Source organism: Canis lupus, chromosome 4, assembly GCF_048164855.1.
Source record: "Canis lupus baileyi chromosome 4, mCanLup2.hap1, whole genome shotgun sequence".
In the NCBI taxonomy this organism is placed as follows: Eukaryota; Metazoa; Chordata; class Mammalia; order Carnivora; family Canidae; genus Canis; species Canis lupus.
The window spans coordinates 41972757-41993937 of record NC_132841.1 but is presented as its reverse complement, the minus strand read 5'-3'; the positions used below and the strand labels follow the sequence as shown (position 1 = coordinate 41993937).

Genomic DNA, 21181 nt, shown 5'->3' with positions numbered 1-21181 from the left:
CCCCAAAAAACACATGATTGACAAACAAATATGTGCTCTGCAGTCAGAGAAAAGAGAGCAGGTAGGAGGAGTGTGGAGCATCAGGTGTTCAGCTGAGCCTTGACAGGTTGGCTTTAGTTAGCAGAGAAGAGAGAACATTCCATATGGGGAAATACACAAGGGAATGGACAGAGGGCAGTGTAAGTCAAGTTCTGCAGGCCAGGAAGGCAATGTCAAATGCATTCTGTTTGGAACATAGCTGGTTGGAACTGGTGCCCACATCTTTGTAAGTATAGTCACTGGTCTAGAGGCTCCTTGGTGGCTGAGATAGATCTTAGCAATGTATCCCCAGTGCCTGGGGCATAGTAGGCAGGAAACATGATATTGGAGGGAGGGAAACAGGAAGGTAGGAAGGCAGGAAGGAAGAAAGCACTGAAGCTGAGGGAGAGGAGGGAAGGAAGGAATGAAGGAAGGAAACAATGTGTGTGTATCATATTAGAATTTCTGTTGAAATTCCAACAGAGCCTGGATCCCTTCTGAGAAAGCAAAGGAAGTAGAAATTGAAACATGTCAGTGGATATCTAAATACCATATCTCATTGACTTTATTTACAAATGAATTTCCACCAACAGCAGTTAAGTGTTGCTCAAATCAACAATTTGCCAGTCCAAATTGACATAAACACTGTGCACTCATTAATAAATGTGCTCATTACTCTTCCCTGCTAGGCAATGTGAACTCCTGTGTTCTGGCCTGTTTTAAGCATAGAGACCTACATCACCATCTCCTTAGCCTGGCACCCTGGTAGGGGAGGGCAGAATGTAGAAGGAGCCTGCAGGCTGAAAGCTTGGGGAGGTGGGGAGAGAGGGGCTCCTGAAGTTCATCCCAAAGGACACGGAATTCTTGAAGTAAAATTCAGGATCCTCCCAAAATTGATCTCCTAAAGTGTTTGGGATGATCCTTCCTGAGGGTTTTCTAAAATCCAAGAGGAAAAACCAGAAAGCTTTCCTCCCATTGTCTCCCTTGACCCCAGGCTCCATGGAGCTGATGATGAATCAAAATCAAACAAAAGTGAAACCATATGATTGTCTTTCTCCAATTGACTTAAGGAGAGAAAATGAGTGGGAAAAATCAGAGAGGGTGACAAAGCATGAGAGATTCCTAACTCTGGGAAACGAACAAGGGGTGGTGAAAGAGGAGGTGGGGGGCGGATGGGGTGACTGGGTGACGGGCACTGAAGGGGGCACTTGACGGGATGAGCACTGGATGTTATACTATATGTTGGCAAATCGAACTCCAATAAAAAAATATACAAAAAAAAAAAACCCACAAACAAACAAAGATGGCTTTGAGAAATGACTGCTAAGAGCTGAAGCCTGGAGTCCATGGAGAACAAGCCCAGTTGGATTCCACAGGAAACTGCTTGGAGCTGGACCCCTCTTCCCAATAATGCACCTGTAAGAGACAGGCTTCCAGGTAGATGCATTGAGGTTTTTTATATTTCAGCATCTGCCCCATCCCCATAAATCCCTAAATATCCAATCAGGGGCACTAATGACCAGCAAAGAAGTAAAATCATTGTTGGGACCAAATGAGACAAAAAGTCTAAAATATCTGACCCAGTGGGGCGGGGGTGGCTATTGGTACCATAGTTATTCCTGGAGAGAGAAGCAAAAGGGCCTGAGGGAAGAAAACTGAGCAGAAACAGGACAGTTGGGGACCAGAACCAACTCCAAACCCATCCCTAACCACCCAACACTCCTCACCAGCAGAACCTGAGCCTTCAGTAGCCAGAAAATGCCTTGAATGAAAGGATACAGAGACCTGAACTCCAGGACTGCCTCTGCCACCTAACTAGCTGTGTCATGTCCTGAGAGACACTTAACCCCATCTGAGCTTCCTCTGGAAGTTGGTACTGGTGAACACCTAATTAGTTATTGTGATGATTCAGATAAAGGAGAACCTTGTGTGAAAGTCCAGCACGGTGCCCGGTCCAAGAAAATGCTAAAGGCATTTATTTCCCTCTCGTTGCCCCTGTTTTCTTATCTGCAAAATGGAAGTAATGCTGCACCCCAACTTAAAGTTAGGGCATCGTATTTTTTCAACAAATATTTGTTGAGAAACTACAATATGCAGAGTGATTGAAAAGGTTAAACAGAACTCACAAAGTAAAAATCCTAGAAGACTTTTTAGACATTGTGAACTTCCTAATGAGAAAGGTTTTCTTTTTATCTATGCACAGTCTCTAACACATGCCCAATAAATATCAGAGAAAGAAGGAGAGGGAAGAAAAAAGGGAAGGGAAGAAGGGAAGGAATGGAAGGGGGAAGATGTCATTACTTTACTATTGTACAGTCATCATCATCATTATGAAACTAATTTAAACAAACCCAGCCGGTGCCCCCAAAAGGCCTCCAAGATAAAGGCTAGGATGAAGAACACAGAAATAATTTTCCCATTTTGACCAGTGATGGGAATAGTAATGATTTTCTCTCTGAACCATAACCATCTTGCAGTTAAATAATTTGCTTTCTGGTAGAATCAAGAGCTCAAAGATGGTGCTCTAAGGAATTCTTTCATTTCTTTCCCACCTTTTAAAGAAAAGAAAACTCCAAATGCAATTATTGGCATTATTTTTATACCAACTGCAGCAGAACGTTCTGGAAGATGAGGCTCCTACCAAATTAGTTTATCCAAATGAGATTTAGACAGTACCTTACCAGGAGACCACTCAGAAACCCACATACCACCAGCAAGCCCTTCTATGTCTAGTGAATGTGCACGTAGCTTTGCGTATGCAGTTTCAGTGAACTACATGAACTGCTTCAATCTTGTGGGATGCTACACCACTGGGCAGCCCTGTTTACTTCAGGTTACACAACAGTGAGCAAACTGACAGCAGAAGAAGTAGCTCACTAAAACAGAGTTTTATTTTCTGACTGCTGGGGGCTCACACGCAAGTGAAATTTAAGCAGCAACAAATATTTGCCTGAAACCATTTGTCTGGAAGGAAAATCTGTGGCTAGAAAACTGAAGTTCAAGCACTCAGGGGAAGTTTGATTCCCCTACCTTAAACAGTATTCCTTCCTCTCCCCAGATCCAAACCTCCAAATTATAACAGCTCAATCTATGACTTCTCCATCACACCTAGCTGATATATTATCTCCTCAAGTGTATGGATAATAATGATAATGATACTAATATAGTTCTTTCTGTGCTTAATTACTAATTCATTTCAGTCTTTACAACTCTCTTGAGTAGCTACTATGATTATCTCTGTTTTACAGGTGAGAAAACTTGGGCACAGAGAAATTGAGTAACTCACCAATAGTCACATAGCTGAATAAGAAGCAGAGTTAAGAGGTAGTGCAGGCAGTCTGGTCCTGGAGATTGTTCTCTGAACCTCCATGTTAGTCCCATTCACTGGGTGTCAGAGACTGTGTTAAGAGGTTATAAAATTAGGGATCCCTGGGCGGCGCAGCGGTTTAGCGCCTGCCTTTGGCCCAGGGCGCGATCCTGGAGACCCGGGATCGAATCCCACATCGGGCTCCCGGCATGGAGCCTGCTTCTCCCTCTGCCTGTGTCTCTGCCTCTCTCTCTCTCTCTCTCTCTCTCTCTCTCTCTGTGACTATCATAAGTAAATTAAAAAAAAAAAAAAAAGAGGGGATCCCTGGGTGGCGCAGCGGTTTGGCGCCTGCCTTTGGCCCAGGGCCGGATCCGGGAGACCCTGGATCGATTCCCACGTCGGGCTCCCGGTGCATGGAGCCTGCTTCTCCCTCTGCCTGTATCTCTGCCTCTCTCTCTCTCTCTCTCTGTGACTATCATAAATAAATAAAAATTTAAAAAAATTAAAAAAAAAAGAGGTTATAAAATTATTTCATTTCATTATTGCAACAATCCTAGAATATGGGTATCAATATCACCCCATTTTATAGATGAGGAAACTGACTCCAAAAGTTTAAATTATTTGTTCCAGGTCACATAGCTAGTAGTTGACAGAGTTAAAATTCAAACCCAGTGATTCTGTGAACTCATAATTGTTTGGCAGAAGCTAGGTGCCATGGATTGACTGTTTCCCAAAAATTCATATGTTGATGCTCTAACTCCAAATATGGTGGCATTGGGAGGTGGTAATTAGGGAGATTATTAAATTTGCATGAGGTCATGAGGATCAAGCTTTAATGATGGGATTAATGACCTGATAAGAAGAGGAAGAGACTAGAACTCTGTCTCTACCATGGGAGGACACAGCAAGAAGGCAGCCATCTACAAGCCAGAAAAAGGGCTCTCACCAGATCCCAACCACACTGATGCCCTGACTTCAGACCTCCCAGCTTCTAGGATGAAAAGAAATAAATATCTGTTGTTCAAGCCACCCAGTCTATGGTATAACATTAGAGTGGCCTGAGCTGACTGCAACACTAGGCATTTGTGAGTGTGACCATCTTGGTCCGTCAGATTTCTAAAGGACCCTGGAGTCCATGGCCAGTATCCATGTCTCGGGTGTGATGGTCTGAATTGGAATCCAGTCGTTTGTGGTGTCTGGGTCAGAACAAAAGTCAAGTAACTGGTATATGAGGTCAATTCACCACCCACCAACCCACCCCTACCCTTCCCTCAACACCCCTCCTTTAGCCCTACCCCTGCCATCCACACCCAAAGAGAACGTCTCTAAATGATCAAACCTTTATTTCTTTATGGCAAACAGCCCAGAACAGGGGGGTAATAAAGCCTGCCAATGCTGACAAAGAACTGAAGAGGGCCACAAAAGTGAAGACCCTTGCCCAAAAAATAGTAAATCGGGACAAACTAGGGAGAGAAGTGCCCAATTCTGTGTAGGCTCACGCCTACAATGCAGACACATTCACCTTACGATCTATGTGGAAATAAGAAAAAGCAATTTGTGAGATGGATTCCACAAGTGCTCCAGTTAGGGTGAAAATTTCTCATCAAGTGAAAGATGGAACTCCAATAAAAATTTAAAAGGAGGTTATACTTAGACGAAGAGTTGTGTGGATACCACGTGATGCTGGATGGAAATCGGATGGAGAAAAAAGCAGGCTCGCTAATAAACAATTCATGTATCTTTCATAAATACCAAACCGCAGATGCTTCATGTATTAGCTGGACATGTGAGAGAATATGGACTTTGGGGCAGGGAGATCTGAGCCTGACACTCAGACAACCATTACCTATAAGAACTGAATTTACTGTTGATCTTCTTAGAGATGAAAGTGGCAATACTCCCAAAGATAAATTGTGAGAATCCAGGGAGATGGACTGTGTAAAGCACCCCACATTTGCTTAAAAAAATAAATAAATAATAGTTCTGTCTGTCTAGTTGCCATTGAGCTAAGTCACCCAGGAGGCATATGTCCCTAAAAGGGTTTGGAGATCATCAGGAGGGGTCCAGGCTTTGAGACCAGAGAACTCTGGAAGAATTTAAGTCCTTGGGGTACCTGGGTGGCACTGTCAGTTTAGTGTCCAACTCTTGATTTCAGCTTGGGTCTTGATCTCAGAATTATGAGTTTGAAACCCTGGTTGGGCTCCATGCTGGGCATGGAGTCTACTTTAAAAAGAAGAAGGAGGAGGAGGAACGGAAGAAGAAGAAAAATTTAAATCATTACATGGTGATAGCAGGCAGAAAGTGGGAGCCATTACTCCTTTTTCTCTTGTGATTCATTCCCAGAAATTCCAAAAAGCAGCAAAAGTTGAAGTCTAGCTCCTGGCACCTGACCTTGCATCTAACAGATACTCAGTAATCCACGTCGGTGGAACTGCTCTGGAAATGCTGTGTGTGAGGTGAAATAGGGCAAAAAGTGAAAAACGTGGGACAGAAACATGGCTGAGATCAGAGTCATCTGCCCCGAGCTGACATCTGGAGCAATGAGCATGCATCAGCTCGCAAAAGGGGAGAACGCAGAGGGAAAGAGAAGTGTCAGGGACAGCACCAGTCTTATAAGGCAGAGAGCTGTTGGAAAGGAAGCAAGAGAGAGGGGGCAAGAAGCAGGCAGAAACCAGGAGAGGTACAGGCCAGAGAAGCCAAGAGAACAAAGTATTGGCTTACCAGAGGTCTCTCTGCTCCTAATTCATTTCCTAATGTCTGGCCATGCTAATGCCTAAAATTCCACTAAGCTCATTGGTTTAACGGTTATACTCACTAGGGCTCAGAAGAGAGGAAACACAGAAAGTCAGGAAAACCTCTGGGCAGGTGAATTTGTCAGGTTTCCTTCTGGATGGGTGGGGTCTGGAATGGCAAAGTGGTGTGGGGGGGGCAGGGGGGGCAGGAAGCGGTCAGGTGTGGTATTTGACATCTCCATAGTGTAAATATTCCTGCTGTGGCCCATCAAACCACCAAAGACTTAATAACTGCCTTGCTAATTCCCTAAACATTTAGCCATCAGCTTTCATAAGCTGGAATGGGCTGACTCCAGGCAGCACCACCCACGTGCAAATGAGATTGGAGATTGATACAAAGAACCAAGAAGGTAGGTGCACAGCAAAGACAAGAGTGTGCTGTGCCTCAGTCTGATATGTAGACCATCTTTCCTTCCACAAAGAAGGAAAGGAAGGAGAGATAATCATTCACCTTTAGTTATTGTTGCTGTTTAAAATAGATCACATACATGGGAGAAAATGGTAACAGTGGGCCTCCCTCTGACCCAGGCCTTGAGTTCTCTCCTCCATGGACAACTAAAATTCTCAATTATCAGTGTATCCTTCTGAAACTATATTATGTATATGCCCACAGATGGCGTATGTGTGTCCCTTTTCAAAATTAAAATGGTAATGTACTAAGCAACTTACTTTTTTCCTTTAATAATACTTTTTCAGCATTCTTCCAAGAGAAGGTACATAAATGTGTTGTATATCTGTAATGGCTGTGTAGTATGCACTATGATTTATTTAACCAGTTTCCTCAGTGATAAGCACCTAAGTTTTTTCTGTCTTCTCCTGTTACAAACAAATGATGTGATGAATATCTTTTTACATATATAGACCTACATGCACACACATAGGTATCCTGTAAGTGAAATTCCAGGACCAAAGTGTGTAGACACTTTTTATTTCTGATGGGTTTTTCCCTCCTAAGAGGTTTTATGCATTTACACCCACCCCAGGTCATGAGAATGTCTCCCCCCTCCCCAGGCCCCACATTGTTGCCCCCCCACCCCCCACCCCACCCCCCACCCCCGTAGTATATGCTCCAAATCTGAGCCGGCATTTGCTAAGTACCCACTCTGCTCTCACACCTGGGGCAGGCACTCTTCTTTGAGGCAGGTTTATTCCCAGAAGGGGAAACTGAGCCTCATGGAGATCAAGGAATTTTACCACAGGGCAGGTCTCTGTGATAAAATTCCTAGTCTTCCTTCTCTATGTTGTGCCCCCTTCCCCACCAGGCTCCCCGCTGACCATCCAGTGTAGGGAGAGTGTGATGCCCCCCATGGAGCCCAGAAGCTTAGGACACACTGGTAACCCATACTTTTGCTTCCCTATCTTTTCCTTTCTTTCTAGGAGTTTTGCTCAGTTTTGCTTTTAGTAATTTCTTCTACTGAACTAAAAACTGCCCAAATACAAATATAACTGTAGACTCAGCCCAGTTTACAGTTTCTTTCTTGGTGATCCAGTTTCCAGGGGCAGTTTGTGATGTCAAAACAGGGACCACCTGTACTCCAGAATAAGCTTGACTGGTTTTTACTGGAGGACTACAGGCAAATTATTGTCCTTCTGAAAAATGGCCTTTCCCTCTAAACCTGTCACAGATCGAAAGCAGTTTTTTTCCCTTATGTCTTGAAATAATCTACAGTCCCACACATTCCCTCCAGAGTCGCGAAGAGGATGTGCCATGAGACCCCGCCGGTTAGGGTTACACTTGGGGAACAGATGCGTAGGGTTGGTGAAGCCTTTGGCGGGGGATTGCCTTGGGAAAAGAGGAGGTAAAAGTACAGATCACTATGAAACCACGCAGAGGTGGCCGGCTGGGAGGAGGAGAAAAGCGGAGGGAGCGGGAGGAGTGGGAGGCGGGGAGGGAGGGCAGGCGGGCGAGAACGTGACAATCCCCGCGCACTTGGGCGAGCCGAGCCGCGGCAAGACCGCCCGGGAGGCCGGCACGATGCGGGCGGAGGGCGAGGCAGAGGGGCTCCAGACGTTGGGAATAGTGGTGGCGCTATGCTCCTCCCTGAAACTTTTGCACTACCTCGGGCTGATTGACTTGTCAGACGGTAAGCGCACTCTTGAGCTTCCCTATGTTATAGGAACGTGTTTTTCAGCTTCGGTCGTTACGCGTAGTTTAGAGACCGCGCGCAAAGGAGCGCGGAGACCCGAGAGCTTTGGAGGCCTTGGCTGATCCCAGGGGTACCGGAGCTCGCCCTCCTCCGACGCCCCAGTGATGCTCTGGCCGTGGTGCAGAAACCTATGCCTGGAGAGCTGGGGGGACTGGAGCCGTGAGCTCGTCTCTGCCTGCCCTGTGTGCATGTGGGTCCCGGCGGGTCACTAGCTGCGAGAGACCAGCACAAAACACCACAGTCCTGGGGGATCCCTGGGTGGCACAGCGGTTTGGCACCTGCCTTTGGCCCAGGGCGCGATCCTGGAGACCCGGGATTGAGTCCCACGTCGGGCTCCTGGTGCATGGAGCCTGCTTCTCCCTCTGCCTGTGTCTCTGCCTCTATATAACTAATCTATCATCTGTCTATTTATCTATCTATTTATCATCTGTGTCTCTCATGAATAAATTAAAAAAAAAAACACCACAGTCCTCTCTCAGAGTGTCTGATAGCTATGTTGTTGATAGAAGCCAATGACTTTTAGAAGTCATTATGTTGTTCAAGAAGTCTGTGGGATGATGGCGGTGCTAAAACTTTTGTAAAATGCTAATCACAGTGCCGGACAATTAGAAGACATACAACAAGAGTCGGTTTCTTTCCCCAGCCCTTCATCCCCAACCCTTATAAGAATCCTTACCCTAAAAGCACCTCATGAGCTGTGACTTTAGCTTCCATTCCTTGGTGAGAAAGTAGTCAAAAATTCGAGTCACCCCCTGCTGTTTATGACTAGGAAGTTAGTGGTTTGATTCCCAAAGTTAAAGGACCTCAAGAAATGAGTATTTTCTTCCTCCTTTTGAGATTTTGTACCAAGTAGGACATAGTTTGTTTACATAATGTCAATCACATAAAATGAGACTCCTGGGAAAATTTCAGTTTCGATGAGCAATGAATTAAACAAAACCAGCCTCCAACAATATATATTCAATGTATATATGATGTGTGTCTGTTGTATATTCTTCCATAATTGGACAGTGTAGACAGAATTTCTTTTCCAAGAGGCATCAGATACCTCCTGTAATGAATGTAATGAAATATATTTGTAGGCAAATTTGTAGACAAAGGACTAGCTGAAGTACCAACCAAAGCTGAGATAGACCAGAGACTGCATACAGGATGATGTGATTGGATGAGCTCCAGACTAGGAGCCAAGATACCTGGTGTCTATCAGTGATCACTCTCTACTTAATCTTGGTCAAGTCACTTTTTATCTGGATCTCGGTTTCCTTATGAGAATATTGATCATTTTCAATCTCTGCTTCATGGGATTCTGGAGCAACCCAAACATTTTCTTGTTCACAGTTTGTGGTGGGGACAGTAAGGCAGACACTGGGCTCTTCCCTGCTTCAATAAAACCAGCTTCCCTTGATCTGCCCTTTATGCCAGACCTGTATGTGAGAGCTTGCTAAGCTTCAGCTACATTTTAGTGAATCCATGATTCTATGATTCCATGAGTGTGTTTCCCTGAGATTTTGGAAGATGAAGCACATTCAGAAAAGTTTTTCTTTCTTGAAAACCACCTGAAGTCTAACAATCTGAAAGAATAGTTCTGTGTGCACATAGGAACTCTTCCAGGCCCTGGGTCCCTTCTTATATGTGCTCCTCTCAACTCTAAACTCAGCCTGCCAGCCCATTACAATTGAGCAAAACCCCTGTTCTCCACCAGATCCCCAAAAGATGTTTCATCCCTGTTCTGAGCTTCAAAGCAGATACCCACCAAGATTACAAATTAAAGTCAGAGAAAGTTCCATAGAAACTTCTTTATAAAGCTAGAGGTGTGGTGGAAAATATTACCCTGTTATTCCTTTCTGTATCCAATCATACCCATCTCTCTTCCCCTGCTTTAGCTTCTGAAGATTATAGCTTTTGATTTTATTACTATAGAAGATATCAGTTACTCATCTAATGTTATAGTAATGAGGGGATTAGGATAAAATGAAGAGAACATATGTTTAAGACCGCCTCCAGGAACCCTCGGTGAAGGAAGGGATTAACATTTATTCAGCACCTACAATGTACCAGGTATAGTGCCAGATGTTCCTATATGTATGAGCTAATGGAAGCCTCAAAATAACACTCTAAGGAAAAAGACTAAATAGAACTGGAAATTAGATATCATTGTTCCTTTTTAAAAGTATTTTTTTTAAGATTTTATTTATCTGAGAGAGAGAGAGAGAGAGAGAGCGAGCACCAGGGGGTGGGGGGAGGATGGGCAGAGAGAGATGGGGAAGCAGACACCCCTCTGAGCAGGCAGCCCGACCCCAGGGCCCTGAGATCAGGACCTGAGCTGAAGGCAGATGTTTAACAGACTGAGCCACACAGGTGCCCCTCATTGTTCCTTTTACATAAAGAAGAAGATAGGTTTAGAGAAACTATGTAAAATTTCCAAAAACACAGTAATAGCAGGGTGAAGAAATTTGTCTCTAAAATTTCACCCTCTTTCCTCTATACCAAGTGGCTCAACAAGTAAGATGGGGTCTGTGGTCTGTCATTAAGTCTATACTACACAGGCTGTTATGCCAGAGCCTTTCCCGTATGGTCCAAAATGTCATTTTTAATGTGTATGTGACATCTGAAATTCTGTTCACCCATTTGAATATCAAGAGGAGAATACCACTTCCTATTAAGTACACTGGGACCAGTGTGATCCTGCAATCATCCTCAAGAGAGCAGGAGAGCAATTCTGAAGAGCCTATCAGTAGTCTTCCTTAGGTGCTTCATCTTAATTTTATTTTTCAGTAGTAATTTTAGAATAATACAGATATTGGGCCTAGAATGAAAAGAGCTGCATTCCAATCTTGGATGTGCCATTTATTGATGGCATGATCTTGGGCAAGTCCCTTTTCTTCCTGAGCTTTCACTTTCCTTATTGGTCATAATGGAGACATGAGGATGATGGTTGTATTAATTTCCTAGGACTAGTGTAACAAATTATTTCAAATTGGGTGGCCCCAAAACAACAGAAATTTCTTCTTTCACAGTTCCAGAAGCTAGAAATCCAAAAGCAAGAAGTTGGCCAGGCTGTGCTCCCTTTAAGCCTCTAGAGGGGAATTCCTCCTTGCTTCTTCCCATTTCTGGTAACCCCGGGTGTTCCTGGGCTTGTGGCAGTGTCACTGCATTCTGTCTCCACCTGCACATGGCTATCTTCTCCCTGCGTGCCTTATCTTTACTCCCTCTTCCTGCAAGATATCAGCCATGTTGTATTAGGGCCACCTTAATGACTTCATCTTAACTTGATTCTATCTGCAAATATTCTGTTTCCAAATAAGGTCACATTCACAGGTACTAGAGTTTAGGACTTCAACATATCTTTGTAGATGACCCAATTCATCCTGTTCGAATCTTTATTAACTCCTTTCTTCTCCTGGGTGTAGGATCTATTTGCTGTTTTTTCTCTAGCTCCTTTATGGGTAAGGTTAGCTTTTGTATTTGAGTTCTTTCCAGTTTTTGAATGGATGCTTGTATTGCAATGTATTTCCCCCTTAGGACTGCTTTTGCTGCATCCCAAAGATTTTGAACGGTTGTATCTTCATTCTCATTAGTTTCCATGAATCTTTTTAATTCTTCCTTAATTCCCTGGTTGACCCTTTCATCTTTTAGCAGGATGGTCCTTAATCTCCACGTGTTTGAGGTCCTTCCAAACTTCTTGTTGTGATTTAGTTCTAATTTCAAGGCATTATGGTCTGAGAATATGCAGGGGACGATCCCAATCTTTTGGTATCGGTTCAGACCCGATTTGTGACCCAATATGTGGTCTATTCTGGAGAAAGTTCCATGTGTCATCCTGTAACAATAGTAAGCAATGCTGCATATTGTTGTTGTAGGGATTAAATGAAGTGGCACATGGGGACGGACCAAGCTAATTATCTCTCCCATAAAAGATTAATTCTTCTTCAGCCTTACATCATGCAATAAAATGAATATACTACTCATCACAGAAAAAAGACAAATCCCAGGTTCATCAGGCCTCTTGGGCACTATAATCCTTCCCTTTGGGTTTGGAAGTTGCCAATGAAATTTCCAGAGTAGAAACACTGGGGTGACTTCCCCCCATATGCTGTTTCACAGTGCATGCCTAGGCCTCACTGCCATGACCTGCCAATCAGACTTATCACTCATCCTTCCAAAATGAGGACAGCAGGGGATGCAGAGAGGAGAAGGTTGGGCAGCGGCATGTGGTGACAGACAAGTAATCCCCCCCAGAAAGTTCAGAGACCATTAACAGTGAATTCTCTGCTTCTCTCTCACCTGCTGCTCACTGGGCCAGTCTGAGGCAGCCTTACCCTCACCAGATGGGAGTCCTCTCTTCCCAAAGCATCATGTCTACTGGCGCTGCCACAGTAACTTCAGAAGTAGCTCACTATTCCAGGGCCAGACATTGACTGTAGTGGTGAGGCATATACATCAGTGTTTCTCAGAGTGGATTCTCCTGCTGCCATGTCTTACACCTGTCTTAATATAGAGTTATTTTGCTCTGTGTCTAACCATTGCTTGCTTGTTTACAGAATCGGGAATGTCACAAGCTATGCAAACTACCACCAAAAAAATGATAGCAATAGTAATAACCTCACAAACTCAGGGAAACCATGAGAATCCAGGTGTGTTTATTGGGGTCTTTAAAAAGAGTCAACTTTCTATGCATTCTAAAATGTGTGAAACAGGTAGTATTAACTCCAGAGGTTTGCTGGATCCACTTGATAGCAAAAGATTTGAAATATGTTTTGTATGAGGCCAACTACCCACACATAGCCTGCTTTAATTATTTCTTAATGGACTTAGTGCCTGTATAGTACTTTATAGCCTAGGAAACCATTGTCCATCAAGTGTTGAATCTGGACAGCAGAGAAATCTTGTTATATATGGAGATCTTATATTACTATTGAATTAATTTTATGGCTTTGAAAAACTGAAATTCTGGGGCTTTGACTTTAAGCCACATGGGTAAAAAGTAACAATTTCAGAATTCAATTCAAGTCTTCTGAGTCCCACTACAGAGCCCTTTCTATTGTCCAATGAAGCAAAACTTGTAATTAAACTGTGCCTGGAGCATTGGGAATATCACTGTTTCTGTTCATTGAATGTTTGTATCACTCCTCTTGGTAAAGTACTCATAACCTAATCCAGTTAGGTTTGTCGTGGGCTGAATCATGACCATCCAAAGATATTGTGTCCTAATCTCTAGAACCTATGAATGTCACCTTATAAGACAAAAGGTATTTTGCAGGTTTGATTAAGTTAAGGATCTTGAGATGAGATTATGCTTAATTATATGTATATGTGTATATATATATGTGTGTGTATGTGTATATACATATATGTATATTCATATATATGTATATGCCATCATAAGTCCTATATGTCATCATAAAAGAGAGGCAGGCAGAGATTAGACAGAAGAGTTGAGGGTGAAAGCAAGGATAGGAATGAGGGCTGCAAGGCAAGGAGCGCTGGCAGCCACAAGGAGCTGGAAGAGGTAAGGAAATGGATTCTCCCCAGAGCCTTTAAAAGGACCATGACTTTGCTGACACCTATAGGTATATACCCATACACCTATAGGTATATGAGGTATACCTTCATATACCCTCCCACCACTGAGTAAACAAAAGAACCCAAGTAGATTACTCTTCCACAGCCTTGCCTTTCGAACTACCAAACCTGTTAATTATATTATCTTTTTACATTGCCAAGGTTTAAGATGTTCCAAGAACATACCTCTTTCAAAATAACTAGGAGGAGTTTCCTTAGACCTCTCATCCCCCATGAGAATGACCCTGTCTTCTGCACTGAGTGGGCTCCCAGGTCTGTGTCTAGAATTGTCTATCTTTATGACCAACAGAAGGACATCTGTTTGTCCTGAAAGGTCTCCTATGACATACATGGCACTAACTGAAAGATCCCCTTTTCCAGTCCTTGCAATCTCACAGGGACATCCAGAGCTACCCAGGCCTATAAAGCTAACCCCTCATTCAGCCACACCTTGCAGACCCCCATCCCCTACACCTGATGATAAAATGAGACTCACCTCAGGTCCCACTGTGCTACTGCCCATCTCCTCCCCCAAACACATCCTGCATCTGAGAAAATCTCTTAAAATCCAACACAAAGACACACTAATTTTGCTGGCATAGAATAGCTGGCAGCTTGGAGTCTGTAATAGCAAGCCTAATAAACTTTTAAAATGTCTTTTCCTATCTGAGAAGATAGATTCTGAGAAAAAGTGAGGGATGCATACAAATCAAAGCAACTGCATGTGGCTGGTTTGAGTTTCTTTAGAGAAGAGAACTATCAAAGGTACAACTCACTTGCTTTGTGAAAACATGTTCTCCTATTTATTTACATAATAATTACACAAGTTATACATGAATGAACTCTCATGGTTTGACAATCCCCCACCACAGAAATAAAGTGAAAGCGTTGATAGCCTGCCTAACTGTCCCAGTCCCACATTATCCCCAGGGCTAAGTGCTGTGGTGACACCAGTGCTTAGACTTCTGGTACCAACACAGAAGGATCACAGCCTGGTCTATAGTAAGAAAAGTAAATATAAAATACATTTAAGAAATAAAATGGACCTGCTTAGGGAGTCCATCATATTTTCAACTTCAGCAGAAATAGGAGGAGAAGAAGATGAGAGAAACAGAATAGGAAGGAGAGAAGCAGGGAATAAAGGAAGAAAGAGAGAAGTGGTCAGAAGTGAGAAGAGTGAAGAAGTGGGACTGAGAAAGGGCAGGAGAGAGGGTAGGCAGTAACAGGAAGGAGATTCAGCTCATTTGGAGGCAAGCACTCTGTGGTTCAGTTGGGTGTCCAGTAAGTTCCATCCTATAATCATTCACCTTTAAGAGTCTGCTTAGCTTACTAAGGGCTTACCAACCACTCTCTGTGCTCCAATCTCTTGAGAACATAGGCTGTAAAATAAAGTCCCAGGAGCCCACTTGGCACCTGAGCCATAGCCAGAACACCATCTCCATCTCCCCTGACAAAGCCAGCCCCAGGGAGGAACCCAGCCTTTGTCTCCAGTGCTACAAACCTGGCAGTAAATGGCAAGTCTGTCTCATTATTTCCTCAGACCGGGCATGCGAAGTTTTCTGAGCCAAGAATTCGATGGCACACACATACTCATTTGTTTAATATATTCGGCCTCCTACTCCATTGATCCGATGCCCTGGAAATAAGTAAGCACTGCAGTATTGTTCCTTTATTTCCCTCATGGCAATATTCAAAGATTAAAAAGTCAAAGCTGTCCAAAGATTCCTCCTGTCTGCCTTCACCCTCCCTCCGCATACATGCCCCTCCACCCCATCTTCTCTCTCTCCAGCCCCAGGGCTCTCAATCTGTCTCATGTTTCTCAGGCCCTTCTACCATGATGCCCACCTGGGCTGACTTTCATTGGTTCTCTCCTGACTTCCTGGCTTTTAATCCACCCCCCTCGAAACATACCCTTCTGCACTGACTCATCTTAAACTGCCCCTGAAAAACACACCCCTGCTTAGGCCTTCATTTTGTCCATGAATTTGTGGGTGAAGAGCCCATGTTAAAATCTTTTTTTTTTTTTTTTTAATGATGGTGCTAACATAGTATACTGGCTTTCCACTGTTACCTGCCTTCACATTTGCTTATTTTAAAAACTAGAGAGAGAATAGCTGAGGTGACCTTTCCCCTCACAAGCCACTCTGCCTCCCAAGGGAATCAGTTTTAAGAGACAAGTTGCAGGGTGCCTGGGTGGCTCCGTGGTTGAGCGGTTGAGCGTCTGCCTTTGGCTCAGGTCGTGATCCCAGGATCCCAAGATCAAGTCTCGCATCAAGCTTCCTGCAGAAAGCCTCCTTCTCCCTCTGTGTCTCTCATGAATAAATAAAATCTTAAAGAGAGAGAGAGAAGAGTTGCTCTGGCACCAACAAACACTTGTTGAATGAATGAACAAATGCCTTTAATCCTGACGACTGCTGGGTTCATCACATATTCCTTCTGCCCAGCACAGTGCCCAATACATAGTAGATGCTCAAGAAGTGTTGAATGAATGAATGATGAATGAACAAATAACTAATGAATGACAAGTCCAGAGGTTTACCTTCAAAGCTTCCTCACACCTCAGAATGCATTTGGAGGACCTTCCAACTTCACTAGCAAAGACTCTGTATAGAGTTATTTCCCACTCCCCTCCAGTGGGCCTTTGTTTTCACCCAAAGCCTCCATCTCCAGACCTCTCTATTCCCTGCCTAATACACATTCTAATTATTGACAAGCTGGTTGTTCCCCTCTGGCCTGTCTGGGGATAATCCCTTGATATTTCAGAGAATATTCCAAGAATAGAGCAAGTTCTCTGACTTGACAAACAGATACTCAGTAAAAGCTGGTGAGTGAATGGGCACAAATTAATGGCCATCCCTGCTCATAGCAAAGAAGCTGAGAATGCATTCAGGCCCAACCTGAGACACCCTCATTACTGCTTCTGTGTTGCTGTTGAAAGAACCCCAGGCCCCATGTCAGTTGGCCTGGACTCCAGCCTTAGCCCTGCCCCTCAAGCCCACCCTGTTTCTCTCTGGGTTCACCAGAGCCAACCATAAAAGGGGCAGGTTGAATTAGATCAGTGGTCTCCAAATGCTCAGCTGCAAATTTGCCATATGGGATTTGGGGAAGGAAAAAGCCTTCTCCTGCTCTCCCTCCCTAATCCAGCCTCTGATTATTCTCATCTATTTTACTTAGCCTCCATGCAAAATTGTCTTTAATTGAAGAAGTCCTTGCCTTTATAGGAGCTTGAAAACCACTGATAACATCTAAGATCCATCCAACCTTGAAGTTTTCATGATCTCATGATTCTACTTTATGTAAGAAGATCCATGATGTACTTGCTTTCAAGGTAGACAGAAGGGATACGACCTTGCCGGGGCCACATTTCTCTATAGCACCATCACCGTGACAACCAACCCACAGGATGCCTTATGGGTTCACTGGCCTAAGCCTAACCTCTAGAACACTGCAACCAGCAACAGCCGTAAACACAGAACTAATGAGCAATATATCTGTTCTCACGGCTGCCAGAGTCTAAATAAGTTGAGAGAATGTTGCAAAGCCAAGATGAGATCACCAAGCTTCTGGTACCGAAAAGGTATATTTCATAGGATGTTTATCTGGACAAGACCCTAAAGAGCATGGAAATGATCTGGTGCCTTGGAAATAAACCTGCCATTGGAGTCAGAAGCCAGAATTTAAGCCCCACTTCTGCCATTTGCAGACTAATGACTTTGGGCAAGGTACCTAGTTCCCAAGAGACTCAGTTTTCTCATCTGTAAAATAGGGTAATATAACCCACCTTGTAGGATGTTGGGAAGATTAATTAAAATGAATTGTATGAGGGTATTTGGCTCAGTGCTAAGAGTTTATAAGTACAAAAGCCCAAAGGGAGGAAGTGACTTGCCCAAGGTCACACAATGGCATTATCATCACGTTGCCCACAACTCGGCATAGCCATGCTCTTAGAGGATTCTGGTGCCCAGGGGGAGGCAGAGGGGCCCACTAAGCCTTCTACTTAAGTTCCCAGCACTTCAAGGGTGCTGCCCTGGAGGGGGCGCTGAGACACCACCCAAGAGTCTCACTCTCAGGAATTCAATATAGAAAACACATTAAGACCTGTTTACATGGAAGTGCTGTTTATAATTATTGTCCCCTATGGGATATTCCCCTACTGCTTCCTCCAATCCTGTTTTAAACTGCTCTGCTAATAGAGCTTTCCGGGCTTCCCCAGGGAGACATTCACAGATGCTAATAGAGACATAATTCAAAAATTGTTTGATATACATGCCCTCAATTTTCTCCAAGAACCACCTAAGATACCCAAACATGCAATGCACTCATTGGCCAGATGCAATTAAACATGCATGGTATTAAATGTGCAGGCTGCTACTCGGCCAGGTCTGCTTAAGTTGCAGCAGTCCAGCACTTCATCCTAAGATCCTGCCAAGGTCAGGTGCAACAGGAAAGAAGCAAACTGCTGGATGAGAGCCCTGGAGGACCCTTCTTATAGAGTCTGCACTACAAGGCTTTCCAAAGCCTTTTTAGACATGACAAGGAGGCTTTTAAAAAATCCTCCAGGTCTGAAGAAGCAAAGAATCAATGCTGAGCAACTCTGAGAGTAATAACTTCCATCTCTCTGATGTATAAAGAGGAGAAGGAAGGCAGAAAGAAGCTGGGTGCAACTCTACAACATTGCAACATTACATTACAGAAAGATCTGGCTCCAGATCCCAGAACAAGTGCTTACTCTGCGGGACCCTGGGAGAGTCACATAAACTTTCTGAGATTTAGCTTATCCAATGGCAAACTGGGGATTCTAAGAGCACCTCCCAGGATCTCTGGAAAGATAAAAGGAAATTAACAAATGAAAAGCACTTAGCGTATCTTCACATAGTAGGAATTCATTAAACTTCTTTTATATAAATCATTTTCCTAAAATCTGAATATGGAAAGCATGGACATGCTTATATGCTTGTTAAACAAATACATGAATGTTGAGAAAATTTTAAATATGCTAAAATTAGAAGATCAAGAGAAGTAATCTAGGACTGATTAAAAAGAACTCTGACTTACCCAAAAATAATACATTTAGTAAACCTTGGTATCTCAAGAGAAAATTAATATAAATTGAAAATGGCATAGGTTCAAGGTGACTTTAGAGATGTTTCTGAAGACTAGATCCATAATTAATTAATAAACTAAAAATATAAAGAACTGGCAAGGCTAGAAACCCAATGTCCCTGTTCATCCCCCCTTTCTCCTACAGAAGGAATTGCACCCCAGAGATGGAAATGTCCAGCCCAGGAAAGAACACCGAACCAGGGGTTTGAGGGATGTTGTTCAGTGCTCTTTGCCCTGAGAATGGGCCAGCCCTCCTACACATTGTCCCTTAAAGATAGTGCCAGACTGACACCCAGGCAAAGTGACCCAGAGCTCAGTTTACCACCCTCCCCTCCTCACACAGAAATGGACAGGAGGGGAAAGGACAGGGGCCACACCTACTGCACACCTACTAACTTCACACTTCTGGGTATCCATCTAAATCCTCAGGAAGACCCTAAGAAGTAAGTGTCCTTCATGTACAAGAAAATGCCTTTGGGTAGACAACACAATTGTGGAAGCCACACAAGTGTGTGACAGGTATGGGATTCAAGCCACACTCCCTGGGCCCAGCATCCAACCCTTTCCACCTCTCCAACATGACAGATGCAAACATCTGACCTCAGAAGGCTTATAATCAACATGGCCCGATTGGAATTGACATAACTGAGCTTCAGTCAAACTATACATGTGGGGATTTTTCAATCAAATAAAGATTGGAAAGAGCCCCTACGCTCTCCTGTCATATAATGTGGGCTGCAATCACTATGGCAGGCACTCTTTGCAGTTTGCCTGGGAGGGGATTAGCAAGCATGTAGGGGCCTTCGGTAGGACAGGCAGCAGAGAGGGGGGAAGAGCAGCAGAAAACTGAACATAGTGCTCCCCACGGTTTTCACCTTCACCTGTGCAGCCCTTTCCAGAAAGTAGGGGTAGAGGCTCCCCCGTTTGTCCCAGAGGAAAGCCTTGAACTCTTAGGGCAGATCTGAGAAGCACAAATGAGAAGCCTGACCTGGCCCCTGTGGGTTGACAGATACGGTTGCTCCTGCATGGGGAAAGGGTGAAGTCTCTCAGCCTGAGACCTTCATTTATCTTCAGGACAATTTTAATTGGAAACCTCGCCTCGCTGCTGCCCACTTTTTCAGAAGTAATTAGAATGCTAATCTATAAGAAAGATGTCTATTAAAAATAAATTAATAATATATAATACATTTTGGCTTACAATTTTGAATAATATGGCCATCCCGTCTTAAAATAAAAATTCATATATTTTTAATAAGCCTGAGACATGTTTCCCAATGAACCACAGATGGTTCATTTTTATTATCCTATAAAGAGATATTATGGGTAAATGTGTTTTAAAAATGGCAAAACAGAACCTCAGAGCTGCTCTCTTTTGGAGATCTCCAAGCACTTCCTAAGCATCTGGGCTCCCTCCTGTCATCATGGAGACAGACACCATTGATCCCCTGACCTTCATCCCTAATCAGACAGAACCAGTGAGGCAAAATCAAAACCAGACACAGTTCAAATTCCAACTTTGTTACTTGATGACTAATAACCAAGCCATAATGACCTAGAAAATGGATATTTATAAAATAAATCCTTGTGAGGTAATTTAAAGAGTATATAAAGCAGGGTATGAAATGCATTGGACAAAAAAAAAAAAAAAAGAAATGCATTGGACATAGTAACTCGCACTGAGAAGCTCTCTTTAAAAGTCCCTTCCTCTCCCTCAATGTCTAGAATCATGATGAACATCTGAAGCTATTACACCTATGTGCCCAAGCACATAGCCTGCCATTGTACCTACAAAGAGGGTAAATATGTTCTGTCCATTTGACAAACATCCGTGAACCCTACCGCAAAAAGCTATTGAGTTCGGAGAACAAATAATTTGTACTATCCTAAGAAGGTGAAATGTGTAGAAGACAAGGGGCGGGTAACTGGCTCTTCTCCCAGCACTGATCGTCAACTTATTGACTTAGAATTTAGCGGAAGGTAAGTCAGTATTAATCAAAACCATCCCTATAACAGCCACATTGCTGGGGCCAGGGGACAGAGGGAAGTGTGCCAAAGTTCCCTCCCAGATGTCCCCACTGCACAACCCAGTTCCACTAGCCACCCAATTGCTCAAGCCTGGAAAATCTTCCTTGTCATCTCCTGATCCCTTTCTTTCAAGCTTCCCCTCCCCTACATCAGCAGGTCTTGTGGATTCTGTCTGCTGGAGAGACTGGAAATATGGTTTCACTCATATGGGGAATATAAAAGATAGT

At 43.6% G+C, this 21181-nt stretch overlaps 1 protein-coding gene across 5 annotated transcripts in view; it reads left to right on the top strand.

Annotated features, from left to right (window-relative positions):
* KCNIP1 (potassium voltage-gated channel interacting protein 1) overlaps positions 1–21181 on the top strand; it is a 339153-nt gene that overhangs the window by 282949 nt on the left and 35023 nt on the right. The window contains exon 1 of one of the 5 annotated variants that reach the window (XR_012029818.1): positions 8068–8201. The exons of 3 other annotated variants lie outside the window; for them this stretch is intronic. Coding sequence is in view for 1 of the 2 variants with exons in the window: in XM_072824191.1 (XP_072680292.1) it covers positions 8093–8201 (109 nt within the window). In the remaining variant the exon portion in view is untranslated. Of the gene's footprint in view, positions 1–8067; positions 8202–21181 lie in introns of those variants that run through there. One more of the 5 variants, XM_072824191.1, reaches the window with a different exon arrangement.